The sequence below is a fragment of the Hemiscyllium ocellatum genome, chromosome 29 (genome assembly GCF_020745735.1).
Source record: "Hemiscyllium ocellatum isolate sHemOce1 chromosome 29, sHemOce1.pat.X.cur, whole genome shotgun sequence".
In the NCBI taxonomy this organism is placed as follows: domain Eukaryota; kingdom Metazoa; phylum Chordata; class Chondrichthyes; order Orectolobiformes; family Hemiscylliidae; genus Hemiscyllium; species Hemiscyllium ocellatum.
In genome coordinates, this window is record NC_083429.1 from 56,111,703 (window position 1) to 56,139,303 (window position 27,601).

General features: G+C 47.9%; 1 protein-coding gene across 2 annotated transcripts in view; it reads left to right on the forward strand.

The window, feature by feature from the left end:
- Positions 1 to 27,601, forward strand: part of LOC132829609 (T-cell surface glycoprotein CD3 delta chain-like) — a 72,236-nt gene that overhangs the window by 20,182 nt on the left and 24,453 nt on the right. Inside the window, exons 2-6 of one of the 2 annotated variants that reach the window (XM_060846890.1) lie at positions 6,286 to 6,306; positions 6,877 to 7,062; positions 8,782 to 8,913; positions 9,353 to 9,405; positions 11,184 to 11,322. In XM_060846890.1, coding sequence (XP_060702873.1) covers positions 6,286 to 6,306; positions 6,877 to 7,062; positions 8,782 to 8,913; positions 9,353 to 9,405; positions 11,184 to 11,243 — 452 coding nt within the window. In that variant the 3' untranslated portion in view covers positions 11,244 to 11,322. Of the gene's footprint in view, positions 1 to 6,285; positions 6,307 to 6,876; positions 7,063 to 8,781; positions 8,914 to 9,352; positions 9,406 to 11,183; positions 11,323 to 21,940; positions 21,962 to 27,601 lie in introns of those variants that run through there. The other variant, XM_060846891.1, reaches the window with a different exon arrangement.

Here is a 27,601-nt window from a genome sequence, read left to right on the forward strand (position 1 = left end):
GTGCTGCGGGTGTGCCACACTGTCGGAGGGTCAGTGCTGAGGGGGTGCCGCACTGTCAGAGGGTCAGTGCTGAGGGAGTGCCGCACTGGCAGAGAGTCAGTGCTGAGGGAGTGCCGCACTGTCGGAGGGCCAGTGCTGAGGGAGTGCCGCACTGTCGGAGGGTCAGTGCTGAGGGAATGCCGCACTGTCGGAGGGTCAGTGCTGAGGGAGTGCCGCACTGTGGGAGGGTCAGTACTAAGGGAGTGTTGCGCTGTCAGAGGGTCAGTACTGAGGGAGTGCCGCACTGTCGGAGGGTCAGTACTAAGGGAGTGCTGCGCTGTCAGAGGGTCAGTGCTGAGGGAGTGGCACACTGTCGGAGGGTCAGGACTGAGGGAGTGCCACGCTGTCGGAGGGTCAGTGCTGAGGAAGTGCTGCACTGTCGGAGTGTCAGTGCTGAGAGAGTGCTGCACTGTCAGAGGGTCAGTGCTGAGGGAGTGCCACACTGTCAGAGGGTCAGTGCTGAGGGAGTGCCGCACTGTCGGAGGGTCAGTGTTGAGGGAGTGCCGCACTGTTGGTGGGTCAGTGCTGAGGGAGTGCCACACTGTGGAAGGGTCAGTACTGAGGGAGTATCGCATTGTCGCAGGGTCAGTGCTGAAGGAGTGCCACACTGTCGGAGGGTCAGTGCTGAGGGAGCGCCGCACTGTCGGGGGGTCAGCCATTGGGTTAGAGCATCATTTATTCTAGGAAACCTGGAGATGTTCACCACAAAAATAGACCCTTCAGTCCAACTCATCCATGCCGACCAGATATCCGAAATTAATCTAGTCCCATTTGCCAGCACCCGGCCCATATCCCTCCAAACCCTTCCTATTCATGTCCCCATCCAGATGCCTTTTAAATGTTGTAATTGTACCAGCCTCCACCACTTCCTCTGGCAGCTCATTCCATACACGTACCACCCTCTGTGAAGAAAGTGCCCCTCAGGTCCCTTTTAAATTTTCCCCTCTCACCCTAAACCTCTGCCCTCTAGTTCTGGACTCCCCTACCTTTGGGAAAAGACCTTGACTATTCACCCTATCCATGCACCTCATGATTTTATACACTTCCATAACGTCATCCATCACCCTCTGACACTCAGCGTTACAGCCCCAGCCTGTTCAGTCTCTCCCTATAGCTCAAACCCTCCAACCCTGGCAACATCCTTGTAAATCTTTTCTGAACCCTTTCAAGTTTCACAACATCCTTCCTATAACAGGGAGACTAGAATTGCACGCAATATTCCAACAATGGCCTAACCAATGTCCTGTACAGCCATAACATAACCTCCCAACTCCTGTACTCAATGCAATGACCAATAAAGGAAAGCAAACCAAACGCCTTCTTCATTGTCCCGTCTATCTGTAACTCTACTTTCAAGGAGCTATAAACCTGTACCCCAAGGCCTCTTTGTTCAGCAACACTCCCCAGGACCTTTCTGTTAAGTGTAAACATACTGTCCTGCTTTGCCTTTCCAAAATGTAGCACCTCACATGTGGCTGTGATATATCCCAGGCCCCTCGACCATTATCTGGGTTTCTGGATTAGTAGTTTAGTTTAGTTGTGAAGTGATGAGGCCACCCCCTCCCTGAGATGTTGCCTTTAGGACGAGAGTTGAAACTGAAGCTGTTTCTGTTTCCTTTCGTTGGTGTGAATGATCCTACAGCAATTTGTTGAAGAAATTGGGGATCCAGTGTATCTGATGCCCTGTTCAGTATTTATCGGTCAAACGACAACATTCAAACAGGTTATAAGAATCATTTGCAATCATTCTCCATTTGCTGTAAAATACTTTGGAATGATCGATAATCATGAAAGGACTTAAACAGGAATAAACAGCTGTTTCCATTGACAGAGCTGGAGCATTGCTGAACAAAGGGACAAACTGTCTGTCATTTCCATGTCATGACATAATGCAAGAATAACAAATTTTGAAGGAAACAACTAATGATTCTGCATGAGAAGAGGTACTGTATATTGATTGGTTGTCTTGTCAATATCTTATTGGCATTTAACTTGGGAATACAATTGACCATTTACATATACTAAATAAACACTGGATACTAACCAAATAAATATTAAATAGATGTTTTATTCCAAGCCAATCAGCAAGGATCGGGGTGTTGCTGCCTCTTCCTGCTTCTAGCGAGTGATGGGGATCGTCACTAACCAGAGCAGTTCACTCAGTGATTAAGATAATATCAAACACTGCTCACCCAGTTTAGAAACTCGACCTACTCGCAGTCATCGAGCGGGCACCTTTACCCGCCTTCAGAAATGTTAAGCTCGTTATTATTACCATCGCCAGGAGGGAAAAGGTTAATCCCCTTTGCTGCTATCTTTTCACTTAAAAGTGAATGTTTAACCTTTCTCTAATCAGATTATCTCAGATGTTGAAGTGTTTGCTACTTTTAAATATTCTTTAATGATTTTTTAAACTGAAATTTCCTTTTTAACTGCAGTGACTCCATTTCATTAATTGTAGAACACCTTGGGCTGTCTGGAGATTGTGAAAAATCTTTCTCTCCTGTTGGGTAACTGCACTTTCTCTCCTGGTTCACTAAGTGTTGGGTCTCCTGTTCTCAAAGATTATTGTGTGTTCGTTCCAGAGCACAATGCAAATTTGGCAAATGAATAGTTAACACCCAGGTAGATTGTACCAGAAATTTGTGGAGAAATTTTGTATCCTGTCTGTCCAATATTTTCTAATTACAAATTCTTCATGGAACAGTTGTGACAATGTATTTAATGAGAAACTGATATGAGGAAAACAGAATTGTCCAGTGGAGTCAGGGAGTTTCTACATGGGGTATGTGAGACAGAAACTGTCTCATGTAGTTGATGAACTGAATGGCGCAGTCCAATGCACAGAACAAAGGTAACTATAAGAACTTGAGATATTTTCTAATTAATCAGTTCAGAGATATTACTACACACCAATGGAACTTGGAATAGTGGAACTTGACACTTGCTCTGTGAAGTGAGTGGCAGACTGACTGCAGAAATGTGGGGTGTACAAAGTTAAAAATCACACAACACCAGGCTATAGTACAACAGGTTTAATTTCATCTTATACTGCACAACCACCTGATGAAGGAGCAGCGTTCCGAAAGCTAGTGCTTCCAGTTAAACCTGTTGGACTATAATCTGATGTTGTGTGATTTTTAATTTTGCAGAAATGACAGTCTTGTTCCTCCATTCAGACCATGGGAGTGTCCTGGTTCTAATATTCAAGAGCATGTGAGTTCAAATCTCACTGTTGCTATTTGAGAACTAGAAATTTGGAATTGAAAGGTCAAGACTGAACCTTGGATTGTAAAACCCTGAAATGGTAGCAAGAAGCACTGGGGAAAGTCAACGGCATTTGTGGACTTTGAAACAGAATTAATGTTTCAAATTCAATATGACTCTTATTTCCAAAGATTCTGAGAAAGACTGATCCCAAACTCGAAATATTAACTCTGGTTCTCTCTGTCCAAACATGCTTCTGAATATCTCCAGCATTTCCTGATTTTACTGCAGATTTTAGCATCTATTGGATCTTGCTTTTATTGAATGATTAAAAAAACCATTCGCTTCCAGATTTCCCCTCCTTCTATACCCTCTTTGTGTCTGTGATGTCCTTTTCCAAAATCTCAATCCACATTGGTCCAGGAAATCAGTTCGACTTTCACAGAACTCACTCTTTGAACACTTCTGTTGTTATCATTTAGTCCGTCTCAGTTTGTGATAGAGCCATTAACCGTTACACGCTCAAGTGAGAAAAAACAGATTGACATATTGTTTGTTTTAGATTTAGATTAGATTACAGTGTGGAAACAGGCCCTTCGGCCCAACAAGTCCACACCGACCCGCCGAAGCGCAAACCACCCCTACCCCTACATTTACCCCTTACCTAACACTACGGGCAATTTAGCATGGCCAATTCACCTGACCCGCACATCTTTGGACTGTGGGAGGAAACCGGAGCACCCAGAGGAAACCCACACAGACACAGGGAGAACGTGCAAACTCCACACAGTCAGTCGCCTGAGTCGGGAATTGAACCCGGGTCTCTGGCGCTGTGAGGCAGCAGTGCTAACCACCATGCCGCCCAGTTGTGACCGTGCGTTGCAGTTGTGACCAGCACTGAGTCCCAATAACTGATGGCCAATCAGTCCATCAACTACATGTTGGTGTGAAGTACATTTTATCCTTTGCATTGAATCATTTTGAGGCCTAAGGGAGTCATGGCTTTATAATTCAAGGTGGACAGGACAAAAGGAAGATGGACTTTAAAAAAAAACACACTGTCTGATCCTTGGCTGGAGGGCTGAGCCCAGTTCTGGTCATAACCCTTTATGAAGGAAGCCGGAGACTGGTTTACGAGAGTTAGACTTCAGTTCCCAAAGATAGATTGGAGTAACTGGGACCATTCACCTTGGAGAGTGTTGAAGGAAGAGGTGAGAGAGCTGATCGATAAACTCAGCAAACCTGTCACAGTGCATTTCATGTCCCTTCAAACAACCTCCTTACGTGTATGAGCATGTGTCTGAGACAGGTGAATGGAATATATGACCCAGGACACATAGAGTCATAGAGACGTACAGCACAGAAACAGACCTTTTGACCCAACTTGTCCATGCCGACCAGATATCCTAGATAGATTAGAATTATCCTAACCTAATCTAATCCCATTTGCCAGCATTTGACCCACATCCCTCTAAACCTTTCCTATTCATGTACCCATCCAGATGCCTTTTCAATGTTGTAATTAACTATGGAGTGCCACAAACTGGGGAAGGTCATTAACCCAGCCACTGGCGATCATCAATCAAAAGACTGGACGTTTCTCTTCCAAATATGCTTCGGGGGGTCAGGCAGACAGCATTTTGTCGAACTGGTACTGATAAATAAGAACAATATATATATATTTTCTTTTTAATTTACCTATTTTTCCAATCATCCTGTTCAGGGATCTTTTTACTCACATCTGGAGTAGGCGGGACTTGGACCCAGACCTCCCAGACCAGAAGTTAGGGACATTACCACTCTGCCACAAGTAGGCCAACGAACAGTATTTTATTCAAACACTACAAAGGAAAGCCACATGCTTGGGCTGTTGGTTTGCACTCTTTAATTCAGTCCATCAAATATTGTGAACTTTCGAGTTTTCCTAAGATTAGGGTAATGATAGGATAGCAAAGAATAAGTCTGGTCTACTTTCCTTCATTGGTCAGAGCACTGAGTATAGGAATTAGAACGTCACGTACAGGAAATTGGTGAGGCCACGTTTGGAATATGGCGTGCAATTCTGGTCTCCCTGCTATAAGAAGGATGTTGTGAAAGGGTTCAGAAAAGATTTAGAAGGATATTGCCAGTGTTGGAGGTTTTGGAGCTACAGGGAGAGGATGATGAGACTGGGGCCATTTTCTCTGAAGAGGCGAAAGTGAGGTCTGCAGATGCTGGAGATCAGAGCTGAAAATGTGTTGCTGGAAAAGCGCAGCAGGTCAGGCAGCATCCAAGGAACAGGAAATTCGATGTTTCGGGCATAAGCCCTTCTTCAGCCCTTCTGCCTGACCTGCTGCGCTTTTCCAGCAACACATTTTCAGCTAATTTCTCTGAATGTCAGAGGATGGTGGATGACTTTATAGATGATTATAAAATCATGAGGTGCATGGATAGGGTGAATAGTGGAGATAATACAAAGATTGGTGGAGTTGTGGTTGTTTTCTCTGGCGCAGCAGAGGCTGGGGAGAGACTTGATAGAGGTCTATAAAATTATGAAATGCATAGATAGGGCTTGATGGTCAGAATCATTTTTCCCAGAATTGAAATGTCTCACACAAGGGGAATGCATTTAAGGTGAGAGGGGGTAAATTCAAAGGAGATGTGAGGAGGCTGGAACGCACTGCCGGAGATGATGTTGGAGGCAGATCAATAGGGGTGTTTAAGAGACTTTTACATAAGCACATGAATATGCAAGGACTACAGGGACATGGAGCAAGGCAGGCAGCTGGGATTAGTTTAATTAGGCATTATGTTTGGCACGACATTGTGCACTAAAGGGCCCGTTCCTGTTCTGTACACTTCTACGTTCTATGTTTGGATTCAAATGTCACCATCTGCTGTGTTGGGCTTTGAACCCTAGTCTCCAAAATATGAGTCAGGGGTTAGGGATTTCTGACTTCGGGACAATCCCCTGGGCTGCTCCTCCAGGATTGGTATCACCGTGTGTCCTCGAAGGTATGATTTAACATCTCTGACAGTTTCTGTACCTTTTATTTGCAGGACCCGTGAAAGCAGAAATCAGTAAGTATCATTTCCTGTCTCACTGTTGGTGAAATTCAGAATTAAACTCATTAATCAACAGGGAACATTCTGTCAGGAAGAACAACACTGACTTCAGCAACTTTCCGGCAGAGAGAGAGAACCATCCAGAGCCCTTGAGCATCCTGCCCTTACTCAGGGTCCATCACAGACTGGGAAAGGGAATGTGACTGAAGTGAGTGTGTGAGAGAGACTGAGCGTGAGTGAGTGAGTGAGCGTGTGATATTGTGAGTAAGAGTGTGAGTGACAGAGAGAAAGGGTGTAAATGAGTGAATATATTTCAGAGCTCTTCACTGGGGAGGGGAGTGACAGGGAGGTGAGGGAGTGCTGCAAGATGATGGGATGCTGGTTGCTTTGTGGGGGGGGGGGGGGGGGGTTGGGTTGCTTGGGATTGAGGGGTTGATCCCTCACCTTTGCTCCATGGCAACAATTATGTGAATGATCAGCATTGTTTCTGATGTGACAACAGTGAGAACAACCTGATTGGTTGTAAAGCTGTTTGAGAGATCCTGAGTGTGAGCAGCTATTAAAATGAAAGTCTGTTTTTCTCAGAGGTAAGAATCTTAAACACACACATTGAGATCAACTGCAGCTCCAAGTCCATACAGCGTGCAGACAATGGCAAAGAATGGAAGAATATAACTTCACCTGCCTGGAACGTATCAAAGCTGGAGGACAGTCACTCCCGGTATCGGTGTGGGGAAGACACTGATAGCTGGGTTCATGTCTTCATCAAAAGTATGGAACTAAGTCTTCTCTCATTGTGAACAAGTTATGCTTTAGAATATCAGGAGATTATTCCAGGTTCTCGGTTCAGTGTGTGATGCCCCCAGAAAGATTTTATTCTGTCCCCCCATTGCATTTTAAATGTGTGTGTGTGTGTGTGTGTGTGTGTGTGTGTGAAGGTGGGGTGTGAGAGAATGCAGGTGAGGATGAGGTGGGTAGAGGTGTGTGGGGTAGGGGGAATGTGGATGGGGGTGTTGGGGTCAGTGTGTGAGTGGGTGGGGGGACAGTGGGTGGGGGAGTGTGGGTGAGGGTGAGAGAGTGTGGGTGGGTGAGGGTGGGGGAGTGTGGATGTGGGAGGGAGAGTGTTGGTGGAGGAGTGTGGGTGGGGGAGTTTGGGGGAGTGTGGGTGGGAGAGTGTGGGTGGGAGAGTGTGGGTGAGTGTGGGTGGGAGAGTGTGGGTGGGGGAGTGTGGGGGGAGAGTAGGTGGGTGGGGGAGTGTGGGTGGGGGAGAGAGTAGGTGGGTGGGGGAGTGTGGGTGGGGGAGTGTGTGGGAGTGTGGGTGGGAGAATGGGTGGGGGAGTGTGGGTGGGAGAGTGTTGGTGGGGGAGTGTGGGTGAGGAAGTGTGGGTGGGGGCGTGTGGGGGAGTGTGGGTGGGAGAGTGTGGGTGGGAGAGTATAGGTGGGAGAGTGTGGGTGGGGGAGTGTGGGTGGGGATGTGGGTGGGAGAGTGTAGGTGGGAGAGTGTGGGTGGGGGAGTGTGGGTGGGAGAGTGTGGGTGGGAGAGTGTAGGTGGGAGAGTGTGGGTGGGGGAGGGTGGGTGGGGATGTGGGTGGGAGAGTGTAGGTGGGGGAGTGTGGGTGGGAGAGTGTGGGTGGGGATGTGGGTGGGAGAGTGTAGGTGGGGGAGTGTGGGTGGGAGAGTGTGAGTGGGAGAATGGGTGGGGGAATGTTGGTGGGGGACTGTGGATGGGAGAGTGTGGGTGGGAGAATGGGTGGGGGAGTGTGGGTGGGAGAGTGTGGATGGGAGAGTGTGGGTGGGAGAATGGGTGGAGGAGTGTGGGTGGGTGAGGGATTGTGGGTGGGGGCGTATGGTGGAGTGTGGGTGGGAGAGTGTGGGTGGGGGAGTGAGGGTGGGAGAGTGTGGGTGGGGGAGTGAGGGTGGGAGAATGGGTGGGGGAGTGTGGGTGGGTGAGGGATTGTGGGTGGGGGCGTATGGTGGAGTGTGGGTGGGAGAGTGTGAGTGGGGGAGTGTGGGTGGGGGAGTGAGGGTGGGAGAGTGTGGGTGGGGGAGTGAGGGTGGGAGAGTGTGGGTGGGGGAGTGAGGGTGGGAGAATGGGTGGGGAGGTATGGGTGGGGAGTGTGGGTGGGGAGTGTGGGTGGGGGTGTGTGGGGGAGTGTGGGTGGGGGAGTGTGGGTGGGGGCGTGTGGGGGAGTGTGGGTGGGGGAGTGTGGTTGGGGGCGTGTGGATGGGGGAGTGTGGGTGGGGGCGTGTGGATGGGGGAGTGTGGGTGGGGGCGTGTGGGGGAGTGTGGGCGGGGGAGTGTGGTTGGGGGCATGTGGATGGGGGAGTGTGGGTGGGGGGCGTGTGGGGGAGTGTGGGCGGGGGAGTGTGGTTGGGGGCATGTGGATGGGGGCGTGTGGATGGGGGCGTGTGGTGGGGGTGTGGGCGGGGGAGTGTGGGTGGGCTGTGTGTGAGCCCTAGGGGTGATGTTGTGATACTTTCTGCCTGTAGATTGTCTGAACTGTGTGAAGGCTGACACTGGGACTGTGCTGGGGCTGGCACTGGGGAATCTCATCGCCACAATCCTCATCGCAGTCGCTGTTTACTGTGTATCCGCTCCCAGGAAAGTGAAGCTGCACCGAGGTAGGAACCAGACTCCCACTCCCACTCCCCACTGCCCCCCACACACCCCCCCCCCCCAACCCTCCGGGGCCATCTTGTATGTGGGGAGGTGGGTGTCTTTGTAAGGCGAAGGGGAAGGAGGGTTTGGAAGGAACGGGAGCTGGGGAAGGGGTTGGAGGGGATGGACAGGGGGTTGGGCAAGGAATGGAGAGTTTGTGCCTCATTTGGGGGCTCTGACTCCCCCCAGAATCTGGGAGTCTGTGACCCTTGTACAGAACCCTGCTGTCTGAAACTGCTGGGTCCCTGCAGTGTTCTCTGCTCAGTGAGATTCCTAGTTGTATTAGAGTGGAATATGCTACATTGCATTTGACACGTGTTGGGATGGTATGAAATGGGGAAAGGCGCTATTGAAATGCAAGTACTGTGTTTCTGACCTGTGGCTTTTCCTGTGTCCCCACAGCCTCTGATCGCCAGGCCCTGGTCCCAAGTGATGAGACGGGTATCGTTTACTCTGTAAGTGATCGATGAGGGTAGAGCAGTGGATGTTGTCTACATGGATTTAGTAAAGCTTTTAATAAAGATCCCCCATGGTGGGCTCATCCAGAGGATTAAGATGCATGAGATCCACAGTGACCTGGCCACATGGATTCAGAATTGGCTTCCTCTAGAAGGCAGTGGGTGTGGGGGATGGGGGGAGGTGTTTTTCAGGGTGGAGGTCAATGACTACAGGTGTTCCACAGGGCTCCACACTGGGACCCCTGCTGTTTGTGATATATATAAATGACTTGGATGAAAATGTAGATGTAAGTTTGCAGACAATACAGAGATCAGTGGAGTTGTGGATAGTGTACAAGGTTATTCAGCAGGTTAGGGATCAGTTGCAGATATGGGTGGAGAAATAGCAGATGGAATTTAATCCGGGTAAGTGTGAGGTGCTGCTCTTTGGGAGATCAAATATCAAGGAAGAAAAGACAGTTAATGGCAGGACCCTGAACAGCATTGATGTACAGAGGGATCTTGGGGTTCAAGTCCACAGTTCCCCGAGAGTGGCCTTGCAACCAGATCAGATAAAGAAGGTATATCGCACGCTCGCCTTTATTGTGTGGGGAATTGAGTACAAGAGTCAAGACGTCATATTGCAACTGTATAAAACTTTGGTAAGGCCACACTTCTGCATCAATTCTGGTCATCACTTACAGGAAAGATAATGGAGGCTTTGGAGAGAGAGCAGGATACTGCCGGGATCAGAGGGCCTGAGCCTAAAGGAGAGGCTGGAAAAACTCAGGTGGCTTTCTCTGGAGCAGCAGACGCTGAGGGGAGACTTGATAGAAGTTTATAAAATTATGAGATGCATAGACAGGGCTTGATGGTCAAAAGCTTTTTCCCAGAGTCAAAATATCTAAAACTAGGAGCATGCATTTTAAAGTGAGGGGAGGAATGTTAAAAAGAGATGTGAGGGACAGGTTTCCTTTTAAAGCACAGAGAGCGCGGCAGGAGTCTGGGACGTGCTGTGGGAGTGATGGAGGAGGCAGGGATGTTAGAAGTGTTTAAAGAGCTTTTAGATAAGCACATGAATATGCAAGGAATGGGGAGATGCGGACCGAGGCAGGCGGAAGGGATTAGTTTCATTTGGCGTCATGTTTGGCACAACATCGGGGGGCCGAATGGCCTGTTCCTGTGCTGAACAGTTCTAAGTTCTGTGTTCTAAGGAACCATCCAATGGGAGCTCCACTGCAGGTCATGGGACTCTGAGCTCAGATGAGTCAAGATGGTAAGTCCCAAGCTTCAATGGGCTGTGGTCCGGAGTTCAGAGGAGCAGCAAGATCCCAGGTTCAATCCCCTTTCTGTGAGGTTTGCGGGATTCTGATCAAATGTGCAACTTCTTTCATCCAATGTGGCTTCAGTTCAGGGCAAGAAGACTGAGTTCAATTCAAAGTGAGAGAGGAAGGAGGCTGGGGGTGGGGGTGGGGTGGGGGTGGGGGCAGAGGCCAGGTAGAGAATCAGGTTGGGGAGGAGCAAGGTGATGGAGGAGGGAGAATGAGGGTGAGGATGGTGGGAGGGGATTGAGAGTCATGGATTGTAAATGGGGAGGGGTAGGAGAGGGGGAGTAATGGTTGAGGAATGGGGAGGGGTGGAATGTGATGGAGGGGGTGGTGATGGTGAGGTATCTCTGACCTGAGTCGGTGACTACGGGTGAGAGACTCCAGTGGGTCATCCCCAGGAACTGGTCAGTTGGATCATGCTGGATCTGTAATCCCAGGAGTTTAAATTTCCTTCCCTTTTGATTCCAGGGAATTGAACAATCGAGCCGGCAGGAATACAGTCGGTTAGAATTCAAGAACAAGAAATGAATCCACTCCCATCCTGGTCAGGGAGACAGCTCCCTGTTCAACCATGACACCGACTGGCCAAGTTGGCTGAGCCGGGGAGGAGGCAGGAGGGGAGGGGTGGGGGGTTGCGGGGGGGTGGTGGGGGGGGGGGTGGTGGTGAGGAAGGTGGGGTGGGGGGAAGTGGGGCTGAAAGGGGGGGAGGGTAAGAGGACTGGAGGAGAGGGGAAAGGGGGTAAGGGGGGATGGGGTTTATGTTCCCAAGCTGATTGGATTCTCCTGGATATCCCCTGATGGGTTCTGTGAGATCCACTGGATCCTGAGATCCAGGAACACAGCCAGGGCTGGGTGGATGAGAATCCAGACGGGGTTATATTCATCCCCACTCCCCACTCCCCTGCCCACACCCCCGCTCTGCCCCAGTCACTCTCTGAGGGTCTGACCCCCAGCTACCAGTCACAAAGCAGCTGGAACACAGCAGTAATCAGTCTCTGCTCGTGCTCCCCCCAGCACTTCCCAACATTTCAGCCAATCACATCATCAGGTGGAGATTCAGGGAAAAATCCCAGCTCACTGGGATTGGGAGTCACTGGGGTCGGGAGTCTCTGGGATCGGGTCCCACAGGTCCTTGTGAAATAAACCAACCCACCAAGGCAGCACCTGAACAGGGAGAGGGTGAGAAATGGTGGGTCTCCCTGTTTCTCTCTCTCTCTCTCTCTTTCTCTGTGTCTCTTTCTCTCTCTGTTCCAGACAGGAACTCCATGGAGTCTGTGACTGTGAGCTGTTTGTCCCCGAGCCTTCGGAGAAATGTTTGAGTTGTTACTGTCAGTGTGAACTAGGAACGTATTAAAAAATGCTCTTTGTTTGGTAATTCTCTTTATCAAGGAGACAGAATCACAAACTCAGTGTCTCAGGTTAAGACAGTCTGTCTCTATTTTTGATCATCTGTGTATATTGGCTTTAATAAATTCCTGCTGCTGTCTCTGAATGACGTTTCCTCGGCTCTTGTGTTCACGTTTCTGGACAGGTTCTGGGATGTCAGCATGAACTCAGTCCTAAAGTTGTCTGATAGATGGAGAGAGAACTCAAACAGCATTAAGCCTGACAGAGGAGGCCAGTCCAACACTGTCCCAGCTCCAGACTGAGGTAGCTCCAGCTCTCGATCTGTTTCCAAACCATTAGCCATCGGTGGCTGCTGCAGAGACACAGGAGGAGCTGTGATTCTCAGGCGGCCCTCACTCCTGTGACTTGGTGCCTCTCAATCCCAACCTTGTGTCATCAGTGCATTGTGTGGGATGGGGAAGTGGTGACGTGAAGGCAAACTATACTGGCTGCTTCTCTCTTAGGTTCTCTGTGATCTCCACCCTCACATCCCGTGTGGGTACAGTGCGGTACGGAGAGTTCCTCTCACACTCTATCACCCCAGTAAGGCTCATTGGCAAGCAGCTAGTCAGGAGGCAGAGTGTTAACAACTACTGGCTTCTCTCCATCTGTACTGACTGCAAAAGCTCTCCCCAGGCTTTCAGATCTGGGGTCCATTCACATTTTAAATCGTCCTGGTGTTGCTAAACTGCATTCAACTTGAGAAACATTACTGAGAATTGGAATTCAGAATGTTAATTATTGGGATGTGGATGTCACGGGGCCCTGCATTTATTGCCCGTCCCTAGTTGCCCCTTGAGAAGGTGGGGGTGAGCTGGTCCCAGCACTTATTGCCCGTCTCTAGTTGCCCCTTGAGAAGGTGGGGGTGAGCTGGTCCCAGCACTTATTGCCCGTCTCTAGTTGCCCCTTGAGAAGGTGGGGGTGAGCTGCCTTCTTGAACCGCTGCAGTCCATGTGCTGTGGGTTGACCCACAATGTGCTGAGGGAAGGAATTCCAGGATTTCCAGCGACATGGAAGAAGCGGTGGTATATTTCCAAGTCAATATGGTGAGTGAGGTCTGTTTCCTAGGGTACACATTCCCAGTGTCTTTGGATGGAATGGATTTACAATGTAGTCACTCTGGCCTTTCCAGAGAGTGTGGTCACACTGGGAGATTGCTCTGTCATTAGACAGACTCAACAGAGAGATCATGGCATTTTTATCGCCATTATAAAGGGGAGGGGTAGAGGATTGATGAGGGGAGAGTGGGGGATGGGGAAACGGGGGAGGGGGTGGGGGAGGGGAAGAGAACCCAGCTGTGTTTTGACCTGATTTGGCTGACGTGAGGTTAGTGAACAAAGTGCAGAGCAACTCTTCCAGAGCAAACAATAAAAACACACATCTTAAACCGAAACTCAGACACGAGGGGTTAGAAGCAGCTGGTCTGTAATTCAAGAGAGACTCAGGAAAGGGGCTAAGCTCATTCTTGTCATTGATCCCATCTCAGCCTGTGTTGGAACTGGCCCAGGACTATCCTCAATAATACACTGTCATCCTGGAGATTTCTATGCTGCCAGCTGTCTTATATTCCATCATTCACATAGAATTATCACGATTTACAGCATAATGTTCCAGAACTTTCTAAAAACTGCCGCAGAGTTAAAATATCTGTTCAGCTAAAACCTCTTTTCTGCTGGGTCCCAGGGTTTTGAAATGTTAGTAAGAGTTATATTTGTTCCTAAGTTAATACTTTTGAAAATAAGACAACCTCAGCAAAAGGGTAGATATCCCTCATCCCCTCCCTTCCCACCTCTCTGTTTTGTCCAATTCACTTTGAGGTGAAGTTTGAGAAAATTTAGGTGTTAAACTTCTCCACCATTAGCAGTTGTGCCTTTATCAGAAGCTTTATGGAAGAGAAATTGTGTTTGATTAACTTATTTGATTTCTTTTTAAGGAATATGATCCAAATATTAATGTTTAATCGGGTTGTGTGAACATATAAAAATAAATCATGAGCTTTTAAACAAATGATGCTTTGCTAATGGAAAGGTGTCTGGTACAATAGCAACACCGTTACTCAGTAAGGAGCAGTGCATTCAGATAGGGTCTCTCAGGCCGGAGATATTTCAGAGAGTTGTTGCATGATTCAGTTTGTGGTTGAGATATTGTTGAGATCTGAGACAGTGACTTGTTAAAGAGTGGCCATCTGCAGCTCCCTCCTTCACTCTTTATAACTCCTTACAACAAAGTGTGCGAGCTGAAAACCCACCAGCAGTCATCGTTACTCCTCGGTGGGAGCAGAGTGGGAGGCTGTTTCTGAAGTGGACAATCCTTCAATCGATCCCATTATCTGAAACAAAGGAATTCAGCTGACTATAACCCCATGTCCAGCAGCTTGTGTGTGCACGGAATAACTTCAGAATCCGAATACGGTTTGGGATCATCCATGATATTTCTTCACGGGTATCTCTATTATCTGATCAAAATACTTTAAACTTATCATTTTGCAGTGTTTTCATTGTTTTTGTTCCTCCTCAAATATGTGAGGTAGTTTCTTAGAAGAATCAAAATCTATTTAAGATCATAAGAAATAGGAACAGGAATAGGACGTTTGGCCCCTTAAACTTGGATCATGACTTTCCTCCCCTTTCCCAGTCACCCTGGATTTTCCAACTGATCAAGAATCTATTTCAGTCTTAAATATACACAAGGATTCTGCCCCCACAGCTCTCTCTCAGCAGCAAGGAGTTCCAAAGATTCACAGCCTTCTGAGAGAGGAAATTCCTCCTCATCTCAGTCTTTAATTGGTGCCCCTTTATTCTGAGGCTGTGGCATCTGGTCCTAGACTCTCCAATGAGGGAAACATCCTCCCAGTATTGAGCCTGTCAAGTCCCTGAATAATCCCACATGAGATGTTACAAATGAGATCACCTCTCAGTCTTCAAATCCCTGTGAATAGAGTTCCAATCGATTTAACCATTACTCATAAAACAATTCCTCCAGACATGCAGAGATCATCCCAGTGAACCTTCACTGAACTGCCTGCAATGAAATAAGGTCCTTTCTTAAATAAGGAACCAAAACTGCTCACAATACTCCAGCTGGGGTCTCCCCAGCACCTCCTACAGCTGCAGTAAGACTTCCCTACTCTTATACTCCAACCTCCTTGAAATGAGGGCCAACATTTCTTGACCCTTCTCGATTACCTGCTGCCCATGTACTAGCTGGCTGGGTTTTGTTCACAAGATCCCCCCCACCAGACACACACACACACACACACACACACAAAGTACCTGCAGCTTTCTGCAATTTTATTTTCCATTTAAAAAATACTTTGTCCTACATTTTGTGTACAGGATGGACCTATACAATTTTCCACATGGTTGGGTAGATGTCAGTGTTGTAGCTGTACTGGAACAGTTTGGCTAGGAGGAACAGTAAGTTCTGGAGCACAAGTCTTCAGTACTATTGCTAGAATGTTGTCAGGGCCCATAGCCTTTGCAATATCCAGTGCCCCGATCCATTTCTCAATATCACGGGGAAGCCTGGTATCTATAACGCAGCAGACCACTGGGGGAGGCTGAGATGGATCATCCACTCTGCACTTGGGGCTGAAGATTGCTTCTCCTCCAGTGAAATGTTTCATCAGCCAACACCATTCACAACTAAATGTGACAGGACTGCAGAGTTTAACTCTGTCTATCACTTGCTGCTTCTGCTGCTTACACGCAAGTTGTCCTGTTTGGTAGCCACACCAGGTTGACACCTCATCTTCAGGTTTGCCCGGTGCTGCCCCAGGCATACCCTCCTACACTCTCCATTGAACCCTGGTTGATCCCCTGGCTTGATGGTAATGGGTGAGTGGGGGATATGCCAGGCTATGAGGTTACAGATTGTGCTGGAGTACAGTTCTGCTGCTGTTGATGGGCAACAATCTTTTTTCCCTTACTGTTGCTGTAACCTCTACCCAAATAAACACTACATCATTCAAGCCTAGACCTTTTCTCACAGCTGTCTTCATTTCTTCTCTTATTGACTGTGCTACTCCACCAGCTTTTCCACCCCTCCTGTCACTCTGAAAGATTAAATATCCCTGAATGTTGATGCCCTCGTTTTGATCTCCTTGTAATCAGGTTTCTGTCATAGATATGAGATCCATTTACCTCAATTTGTGCCATTGGTTAATCTACTTTATTCTGAATACTTTCTACATTAAGATACCAAACTTTCAAGTTTGTTCTATTATTGAGCTGCCTTGCCCGTTTCTGCTTCTTTATACAATATGACATTCATACACCATGTCCCCTCCTTTTATTTTCTGGTAATGACCAGCCCATTTATTAACCAGTAATCCTCCCTTCACCTTTACCTTTGATCGGAAGCCAATGTGTGTAATCCAAGACATTAATATATGATACTTGCATCTTTCTTTATGTTTGCTTTCGGTCATTGCTATGATTCTGGATTTTAAAACCAAATTCATGTTACAATAAAGGCCACAAACTTTATTTCTAAAGTAAACAAAATGTGAGATCCAGGGAACTTGTGAGGATCCTTCTACATCTGACAGAGATTTACTTGCACTTCCACACACATCATCTTCTATGTCCTGTTGCTTGCGATCTGGTCTCCACTACATTGGGACACCAACTTGTGGAATGTTTCAGAGAACATCTCCGGGACACCTGCACCAACCTACCCCACTGCCCCGTGGCCGGACACTTTAATTCTCCCTCCCACTCCACCAAGGACATGCAGGTCCTGGGCCTCCTTCATCGCCAAATCCTAACCACCAGACACCTGGAGGAAGAACGCCTCATCTTCCGCCTCGGGACCCTCCATCCACATGGGCTCAATGTGGATTTCACTACCCCCACCTCCCCAACCTTATCCCAGATCCAATCTTCCAACTCAGCACCACGTTTTTGACCTGTCCCACCTGCCCATCTCCCTTCCCATCTATCCGCTCCACCCTCCTCTCTGACCTATCACCTTGTCTTCCCACCTTCACCTACCTAACACATTCCCAGCTACCTCCCCCCCAGCCCCACCCCCTCCTATTTATCTCTCAGACCCCTTGGCCCACAAGCCTCATTCCTGATGAAGGGCTTATGCCTGAAATTTCAACACTCCTGCTCCTTGGATGCTGCCTGACCTGCTAGTCTTTTCCAGCACCACACACTCCACTCTGATCCCCAGCATCTGCACGCCTCACTTTCACCTAGAGAAGGGTGTGCCACAGGAATCAGTGCTTTACAGCTTCCATTAATGAGTGTAGATGAAAAGGCAGAGGATATTATTTCAAAGTGTACTGAAAATACCAGCAAGGAAAAGGCTGTGGGACGATGTAGACCAGTCAGTGAGTACACAGCAAGGTGAGAGTTTTAAACAAAATTTGTTGACAAAATTTGTGGACATTGCTGACACAGCAGGTATTTATTACCCATCTGTAAACATTGTTTGTTTTGGACAATATTCAGAAAGGTGGTGAGTTATTGTCTTAAACTCGCTAAGGTCCTCCAGGTGTTAGAGAGAGAATTCCAGGAGTTTGATCCAGTGACAGTGAAGGAATGGTGATAAGATTTCGGGTCAAATTGTGTGTGATTAAAAGGGACCAGCAGGGGTTTGTGGCCTTGTCTTTCTGGATGGAAGTGGTGGTGAGTTTGGAAGGCGCTGTCTGAGGAGCTCCTGTAAATGTTTGCTGTGCATTTTGTAGATGGCACCTAGTGCTGCTACTGATGGAGGGAGTGGATAGTAGTAAATGTGATTCCAATCAAGTCGGCTGCTTTGTCCTGTATTGCGTCAGGTTTCTCAGGTGTTGTTGAAGTTGCGTTCGTCCAGGAAGTATTCCAACAAACTCCTGACTTGTACCTTGTAGATGGTGGACAAGCTTTGGGGAGACAGGAGGTGAGTTACTCGCAGCAGTATTCCGAGCTTCTGCCCTGTCCTTGTCGCCACTGTGTTTATGTGGCTGGGCTAGATCAGTTTCTGATCAATGATACCCCCAGCATGTTGATCGTGGGGTATTTAGTAATGTTAACACCATTCAATGTCCAGTGCTGGTAGGTAGATGCTTTCTTGTTGATGATAGTCATTGCCTGGCATTAGTGTGCTTTGATTTACCTGCAAATAGTGGGCGGCACGGTGGCACAGTGGTTAGCACTGCTGCCTCACAGCGCCAGGGACCTGGGTTCAATTCCTGCCTCAGGCGACTGACTGTGTGGAGTTTGCACATTCTCCCCGTGTCTGCGTGGGTTTCCTCTGGGTGCTCCGGTTTCCTCCCACAGTCCAAAGATGTGCAGGTCAGGTGAATTGTCCATAGTGTTAGGTAAAGGGGTAAATGTAGGGGTATGGGTGGGTTGCACTTCGGCGGGTCGGTGTGGACCTAATCTAATATATAAATGTTACTTGTCACTTTCCAGCCCAAACCTTAATATTGTCCAAAACGACTAGAAAGAATGTTGGAGAAACTCAGCAGGTCTGGCAGCATCTGTGGAGAGAAAAATAGAGCTAATGCTTTGAGTCTGGTATGACCCTTCTTCAGAAATGGATATTGTCCAGAACTTGTTATATTTGGCCGTGGACTTTCTGAGTATCTGAGGAGCAATGAGCAGTGCTCCATAGAATATCACGCAGAAAGTGGGAGCTGATTAATTTTGACCGTAACAATATCAGAGGAGAATACTTTTAAAAAGTCCTGAAACTTGCAAACGTTGACGTTCAAAGAGATTTGAATGTTGCTCACATAAGGAACTCAAAACGTGAGCATGGGTGGAGATGGCCTTTACTGTTGGACCATTGAAGTGTATAAAGGGTTTGTGAGATCAAACCCAAAATACTGTGTGCAGTTTTAGCCTCCACCTACAGGAAGGATAGATTTGTATTGGAGGGGGATACAGTGAAAGAGCTGAAAATGTGTTGCTGGAAAAGCGCAGCAGGTCAGGCAGCATCCTAGGAACAGGAGATTCAACGTTTCGGGCATAAGCCCTACTTCAGGAATGAAGATACAGTGAAAGTTCTCTTGATCAATCCCTGGGATGATGGATTTGTCCTTTGATGAGAAGCTGGGTAAATTGCTGACATTTCCTGGAGTTTAGAAAAATGAGAGATCTCATTGAAACAGACAAGATTGAGAGGGGATCTGACTGGGTAAATAGAGAGATTGTTCCTGCCTGGCTGGGGAACCGAAAACACAGGCAGAGTCTCTCCATAACGGGGCCGGGCATATCCCACTGAGTCAGCAAGAAAAGCCTTCAGTCAGAGGTTTGTGAATCTTAGGAATTCTGTACCCTGGGAGGATGAGGAATTCTGTATTCCTGGGGATATGGAATTTTGTATCCCAGGGGAATGTTGAATTCTGTACCCCCGGGGGGAATGTGGAATTCTGTATTCCAGGGGGATGTGGAATTCTGTATTCCAGGGGGATGTGGAATTTTGTATCCCAGGGGGATGTTGAATTCTGTACCCTTGGGAAATGTAGAATTCTGTATTCCGGGGGATGTGGAATTCTGTATTCCGGGGGGACGTTGAATTCTGTACCCCAGAGGATGTGGAATTCTGTATCACAAGGGGAATATGGAATTCTGTAGCCCAGGAGGAAGGTGGAATTCTGTAGACCCAGGATGTGGAATTCTGTACCCTGGGGGATATGGAATTTTGCACCCCAAGGGGATATGGAATTCTGTACCTGGGGAAGGTAGAATTTTGTACCCCAGGTGGATATGGAATTCTTTAAGGCCTGAGGAATTTGGAATTCTGTAGCCCAAGGGGAAATGGAATTCTGTTCCTCAGTGGAATATGGAATTCTGTAGCCCAGGTAAATGTGAAATCCTGTACCCTGGGGTATCTGGAATTCTGTTCCTAAGGGGGAATGTAGAATACTGTACCACAGGGGGATGTGGAATTCTGTATTCCTGAGGAATGGGGAAATCTGTACCCAAAGGGGATATGGAATTCTGTACCCGAGGGGATTGTGGAATGCTGTACTCCCAGGGAATTGTGGAATTCTGCATCTAGTAGGGATATGGAATTCTGGACTCCCAGGAGAATGTGGTATTCTATACCCTGGGGGGATGTGGAATTCTGTACTCTAGAGGAATATGGAAGCCTGTATTCTGCAGGGATGTGGAATTCTGTACCCGAGGGGGATGTGGAATTTCATACCACAGAGGGAATGTGGAATTCTATACGCCAGAAAAATGGAATCTGGAATTCTGTACCGCACGGGGATATAGAATTCTGTACCCCTGAAGAATGTGGAATTCTGTTCCTTGGGGTGATGTGGAATTCTGCATCCCAGGGGGTTGAGGAATTCTGTACTGCAGGGGATATGGCATTCTGTATCCCAGGGAGATTTAGAATTCTGCACCCCACGGGGATGTGGATGCTCCATTGTTGAATATGTGAATATGGGATTGACAGATTTAGGGTCTCTGAGGGAATCGAGGCCATGGGATTGGGAATGGAGTGGCGTTCAGCCAGGAGCACACTGAGTGAGGCTGAACACTCTCCTTACGCTCCTATTTCTTTGGGCTGCATTTAGCCCAAACTCTCCCATTCTCTCATCCATCTCCCTGCTTTTCTCTCATTAATCAGAGCACTCTGGTCAAGGTCTCGGTAACTTCCCCAAAAGACACTTGGGGGGGAGTCCTCACATCCCAAAGGTTACAGCGGCTCATGAAGGTAGCTCACCACCTTCTCAGGGGCAATCGGGATTGGAAACCCCAGTCAGCAATGTCCACATCCCACCAAATTAATAAACTAAAACAGCCTGTAACTCACTCCTCGGCATCTCTCATTCTACATAATGCATGGTTGATTCTTAACTGCCCTTGGGGCAATTAGGGATGGGCAATAAACACTGGCCTAGCCACTGAGACCCACATCCCAGGATAAGATGAAAACTTCTCCTCGTGTGGGTATCTGTGAAATGTGTTTGGATCATTCACTTGCTCTCGGTATGTTTTGTTTTATCAGAGGTGTAACATAAATGCAACTTGTTGTTGTAATGTCAGCCATTGAAAAGGCTGTGAGCTTGGAGAAGCCTTAGATTTCACATTTGCCCCAAACAGAATGGAGACATCGGGAGAGAGAGAATAACTCCGGGAGAGGGGGTTAACCCGGGGAGAGGGGGGGTTAACCCGGGGAGAGGGGAAGTTAACCCGGGGAGAGGGGGAGTTAACCCGGGGAGAGGGGGTTAACCCGGGGAGAGGGGGAGTTAACCCGGGGAGAGGGGGGGGTTAACCCGGGAAGAGGGGGTTAACACAGGGTGAGGGGGGGTTAACCCGGGGAGAGGGGGTTAACCCGGGGAGAGGGGGAGTTAACCCGGGGAGAGGGGGTTAACCCGGGGAGAGGGGGTTAACCCGGGGAGAGGGGGAGTTAACCCGGGGAGAGGGGGTTAACCCGGGGAGAGGGGGAGTTAACCCGGGGAGAGGGGGTTAACACAGGGAGAGGGAGAGTTAACCCGGGGAGAGGGGGTTAACCCGGGGAGAGGGGGGGGTTAACCCGGGAAGAGGGAGAGTTAACCCGGGGAGAGGGGGTTAACCCGGGGAGAGGGGGAGTTAACCCGGGGAGAGGGGGTTAACCCGGGGAGAGGGGGGGGTTAACCCGGGAAGAGGGAGAGTTAACCCGGGGAGAGGGGGTTAACCCGGGGAGAGGGGGAGTTAACCCGGGGAGAGGGGGTTAACACAGGGAGAGGGGGAGTTAACCCGGGGAGAGGGGGAGTTAACTCGGGGAGAGGGGGTTAACCCGGGGAGAGGGGGGGTTAACCCAGGGAGGGGGTTTTGCCTTGGGAGGGGGTTTCACTGCAGGAGGAGTTGCTGTGGAATGCTAGAATAACTTTTCTCTCACTTTTCTTTCAGAACATGTTGCTGCGGAATGGGGTGAGTTCTGATCATTGATATCTCTCAATGTTAAAGCTCCTGAACACAGGCTCCTGCTGAATAACATGATCCAAGATTCCAATGATTTCTCAGGAGAGTGAACTGTCATTATCAACCTCCATTCCATCCAATAGACCTGTCTCTGGGAGGGGGAACACCCACACATCAACATCCCGCTCGGAAACCTGACAGATCCCAATTCGGATCCACCAGGAATCCCTCACTCTTTTATACAGCTGCTCCTCATTAGCTCTACATCCAGACAAACACCGAGAAATCCCATTGCACCACCCCCCATCCAAACCCCATCCCTACACCAATCCCACCCTCATCCCCATCCAAACCCCACCCCGAAACCAAACCCCAACCCCTCCCCATCCAAACCCCACCACTACACCAATCCCACCCTCATCCCCATCCAAACCCCCCTACTCCCACCCCCATCCCCACCACATCCAAGCCCCATCCCTATACCATCCCCCATCCCCACCACATCCAAGCCCCACCCCTACACCAATCCCACCCTCAGCTTCATCCAAACCCCACCCCTACACCAACCCCATCCCCACCCCATCCAAGCCCCACCCCTACACCAACCCCACCCTCAGCTCCATCCAAACCCCACCCCATTGCCCCATCCCCATCCCCACCCCATCTAAACCTCAGCCCTACACCAACCCCACCCTCAGCCCCATCCAAACCCCATCCCTAAACCAACCCCACCCTCAGCCCCATCCAAACCCCTGTCTCACCCTGACCCAAATTCCACCAAAGCCCCATTCACTCCCAAATCCAATCCTGACCCAAACCCCACCCCCATTCAAACCCTAGCCCTAACCCCAACCCCATCACACCAAAACCTGGGGTTTGTGGCTGTGAGGGGCAGGGAGGGGAAGTGGGTGAAAGTAGGGGGTGAGAGATGATGAGGGCTTGGCTGGGATGGGGTTGAGGGTGAGGCAATGAGATGTGAGAGATGGTTAAGAGTTGGGGTGAGGGAGCTGGTTGAGGGGAGGGTGTGAGAGTGGTGAGGTAGGTGAGGGGCAGTGAGGGTGAGGGGACGAAGGGATATGGAGGAAGGGTGGAAAGGGTGTTGCTGGAATGAGGCAGGTGACCCCCTTCCCCAGTTTTCCTGTCATCGGTAAAATGCTTTGGACTAAAGTTCCCCAACCACCAGCCCATTCCCAAAGCCCACTGTTGGAGCAAGTGGTAAGGAAAATCCAGGGAGCTATAAACCAGTGTGCCTGACATCGGTGGTGGGAAAGTTGTTGGAGGGAGTCCTGAGGGATAGGATTTACATGCATTTGGAAAGGCAAAGACTGATTAGGGATAGTCAGCATGGCTCTGTGTGTGTGAAATCATGTGTCAATTAGTTGATTGAGTTTTGTGAAGAAGATACGAAAAGGATTGATGAGGGCAGAGCGGTGACTGTCATCTATATAAACTTCAGTGATGCATTCAACTAGGTTCCCCATGGGAGACTGATTAGCAAGGTTAGATCTCATGGAATACAGGGAGGACTAGCCATTTGGATACAGAACTGGCTTGAAGGTAGAAGACAGAGGGTGGTGGTGGAGGGTTGTTTTTCAGACTGGAGGCCTGTGACCAATGGAGTGCCACAAGGATCGATGCTGGGTCCATTGCTTTACGGTCATTTATATAAATAATTTGGATGCGAGCATAAGAGCTACAGTTAGTAAGTTTGTAGATGACATCAAATTGGAAGTTTAGTGGACAACGAAGAAGATTACCTCAGAATATGATGGGGTTTGATTGGATGGGCCAATGTTTGAGGAGTGGCAAATGGAGTTTAGTCATAGAGTCATTGAGATGTACAGCATGGAAACAGACCCTTCAGTCCAACTTGCCCATGCCAACCAGATATCCCAAACCAATCTAGTCCCACCTGCCAGCACCCTGCCCATATCCCTCCAAACCCTTCCTATTCATATACGCATCTAAGTGCCCCTTAAATATAGCAATTGTACCAGCCTTCACCACTTCCTCTGGCAGCTCATTCCATACACGTACCATCCTCTGCGTGAAAAAGTTGTCCCTTAGGTCTCTTTTATATCTTTCCTCTCTCACCCTAAACTTATGACCTCTACTTCTAGACTTCCCCATCCCAGGGAAAAGACCTTGTCTATTTACCCTATCCATGCCCCTCATAATTTTATAAACCTCTATAAGGTCACTCCTCAGCCTCCAGGGAAAACAGCCCCAGCCTGTTCAGCCTCTCCCCATAGCTCAATTCCTCCAACGCTGGCAACATCCTTGTAAATCTTTTCTGAACCCTTTCAAGTTTCACAACATCTTTCCGATAGGAAGGAAACCAGAATTGAGCGCAGTGTTCCAAGTGGCCTCACCAATTCCAGTACAGCCGCAACATGACCTCCCAACTCCTGTACCCAATACTCTGACTAAATTGAGTTTAATTTAGATCAATATGAGATGCTATATTTTGGAAAATCAAATCAGAGCAGGACCATACCACTTAATGGTAAGGTCCGTTGCTGAACAAAGAGACCTTAGAGTGTAGGTTCATAGCTCCTTGAAAGTGGAGTCACAGGTAGATAGGATAGTGAAGAAGGCGTTTGGTATGCTTTCTTTTATTGGTCAGAGTATTGTGTATAGGAGTTGGGAGGTCATGTTGCGGCTGTACAGGACATTGGTAAATTTAAATTTTTTGCATTGCTGTGCACATACATTAGTTATTACAAAACTGGACCCTGTTTGTTACCTGTTGGTCTGCTGCATGCCACCACCCTGAAGGCTTAATTTCATGCCTGCAGTCATCATGAATGACAATTCTCTATCGTCCACCTCAATGACCAAGGTTTTATCTTCTCTTCTGTCAAAACAATTTAAATTTTACATTCTGTGAAAAGACCAGTACATCATAAACAGGAATATTGCTTTGACTTTTAAAATACACAAGGTGAAGACAAAATAAAAAGAACAAATGTGGAATGCAAGATATTGGAGTAGTTTTGTGAGGTCAGAGATAGGGAGAATCAAAGCCAAGATAGAACAAGGACTTTAATATGTTGGGGGACTAGGAGATTGATGTAAGTAAATATGAACAGAGGTAAGGAACCAGTTCAATTTTGTCCAAAATTTGTGTAGCAGACTTTTAGATAAACTGAAATTTAAAGAGATTGAAGAATGGGAAATCAGCCAGGAAAGCTTCAAACTTTGAGCCGAGGGGTAAAATAAGCAATGATAAAAGTTCCAGTGGATGGTGGGCAGGGGCATTATAGAGTCATAGGGTCATAGAGATGTACAGCATGGAAACAGACCCTTCGGTCCCACCCGTCCATGTCGATCAGATATCCCAATCCAATCTAGTCCCACCTGCCAGCACCCGGCCCATATCCCTCCAAACCCTTCCTATTCATATTCCCATCCAAATGCCTCTTAAATGCTGCAATTGTACCAGCCTCCACCATTTCCTCTGGCAGCTCATTCCATACATGTACCACCCTCTGCATGAAAAAGTTGCTCCTTAGGTCTCTTTTATATCTTTCCCATCTCACCCTAAACCTATGCCCTCTAGTTCTGGACACCCCAGAACCCAGGATCTATTTACCTGATCCATGCCCTTCATAACTTTGTAAAGCTCTATAAGGTCACCCCTCAGCCTCCGATGCTCCAGAGAAAACAGCCGCAGCCTGTTCAGTCTCTCCCTATAGCTCAAATCCTCCAACCCTGGCAACATCCTTGTAAATCTTTTCTGGACCCTTTCAAGTTTCACAACATCTTTCCAATAGGAAGGAGACCAGAATTGCACGCAATATTCCAACAGTTGCCTAACCAATGTCCTGTACAGCCCCAATATGACCTCCCAACTCCTGTACTCAATACTCTGACCAATAAAGGAAAGCATACCAAACTCCTTCTTCACTATCCTATCTACCTGCGACTCTACTTTCAAGGAGCTATGAACCTGCACTCCAAGGTCTCTTTGTTCAGCAACACTCCCTAGGACCTTACCATTAAGTGTATAAGTCCTGCTAAGATTTGCTTTCCCAAAATGCAGCACCTCGCATTTATCTGAATTAAAATCCACCTTCCACTTCTCAGCCCATTGGCCCATCTAGTCAAGATCCTGTTGTAATCTGAGGTAACCCTCTTCGCTGTCCACTACACCTCCAATTTTGGTGTCATCTGCAAACTTACTAACTGTACCTCTTATGCTCGCATCCAAATCATTTATGTAAATGACAAAAGTAGAGGGTCCAGCACCGATCCTTGTGGCACTCCACTGGTCACAGGCCTCCAGTCTGAAAAACAACCCTCCACCATCACCCTCTGTCTTCTACCTTTGAGCCAGTTCTGTATCCAAATGGCTAGTTCTCCCTGTATTTCATGAGATCTAACCTTGCTAATCAGTCTCCCATGGGGGACCTTGTCGAACGCCTTACAGAAGTCCATATAGATCACATCTACTGCTCTGCCCTCATCAATCTTCCTTGTTACTTATTCAAAAAACTCAATCAAGTTTATGAGACATGATTTCCCACGCACAAAGCCATGTTGACTATCCCTAATCAGTCCTTGCCTTTTCAAATACATGTCCATCCTGTCCCTCAGGATTCCCTCCAACACCTTGCCCACCACCGAGGCCAGGCTCACCGGTCTATAGTTCCCTGGCTTGTCTTTACCGCCCTTCTTAAATAGTGGCACCACATTGGCCAACCTCCAGTCTTCCAGCATCTCACCTGTGACTATCGATGATACAAATATCTCAGCAAGTTGGCAATTTTTGTGAGTGAATGCTCTGTTATCTGATACCCAAACACCCAGAATTCTCGTGCAAACAGCAACATTTTCACAGAAATTCCCATTTTTATAAAATTTGTTCAAAAACATCTATTAGAAAGTGATGTGCCAAGGTCTGCTGCACATATATTCACCCACTATGCAGTAGTTCTCCCAGCCACACTAACCGGCTCTTGTCCTCCCTCACGTTGGTGCCATTACAAACAATTACCAGAGAGTCTACAAACCAGCAAGTAAACTGTACTGTCCTTTTGGCATTGAGACTACTTTTTATTCAAAGAATAATCAAATGTACTGTATTGGATTCCTAGAAGAGTATTCTCATATAACCAGCAAATATATATAACTGGCAACCCTGCCCCAACCCTGCCCCAACCCTGCCCCAACCCTGCCCCAATCCTGCCCCAACCCTGCCCCAACCCTGCCCCAACCCAAATGAGTCCACATTCTGGATTACATGGGATTCATGTACATGGTGCCCAAAGTGTCACAGAATCAAATATGATAATTGTAAATCGTCTGGCTCAACTTGAAACAAAAACAAGGCAAGAGCGTAAGAATCAGGGTAGAATTACTTCATTTGCTGCAAATTCAACTGGAGGAAACTGCAGCAGCATTCTTTGGAATTACTTTTCTTGTTAAAGTATTGCACTTTACAATTTTCACATACTAAACCAAAGGAATTACAATTACCCAAATAAAATGCAGTCCCTACTAAATAAAAAGAAGTGAAATTGAGTGCTGTCCAAAAGTCCAGTGCCTCTTTATCCACGTGTACAATGAGGTCAGTCCTGGACTGAACACTGAAGTAATTCTATGTCAATGACCTTTGAGTGTTGACAAACCTTAATACTTTGGCAA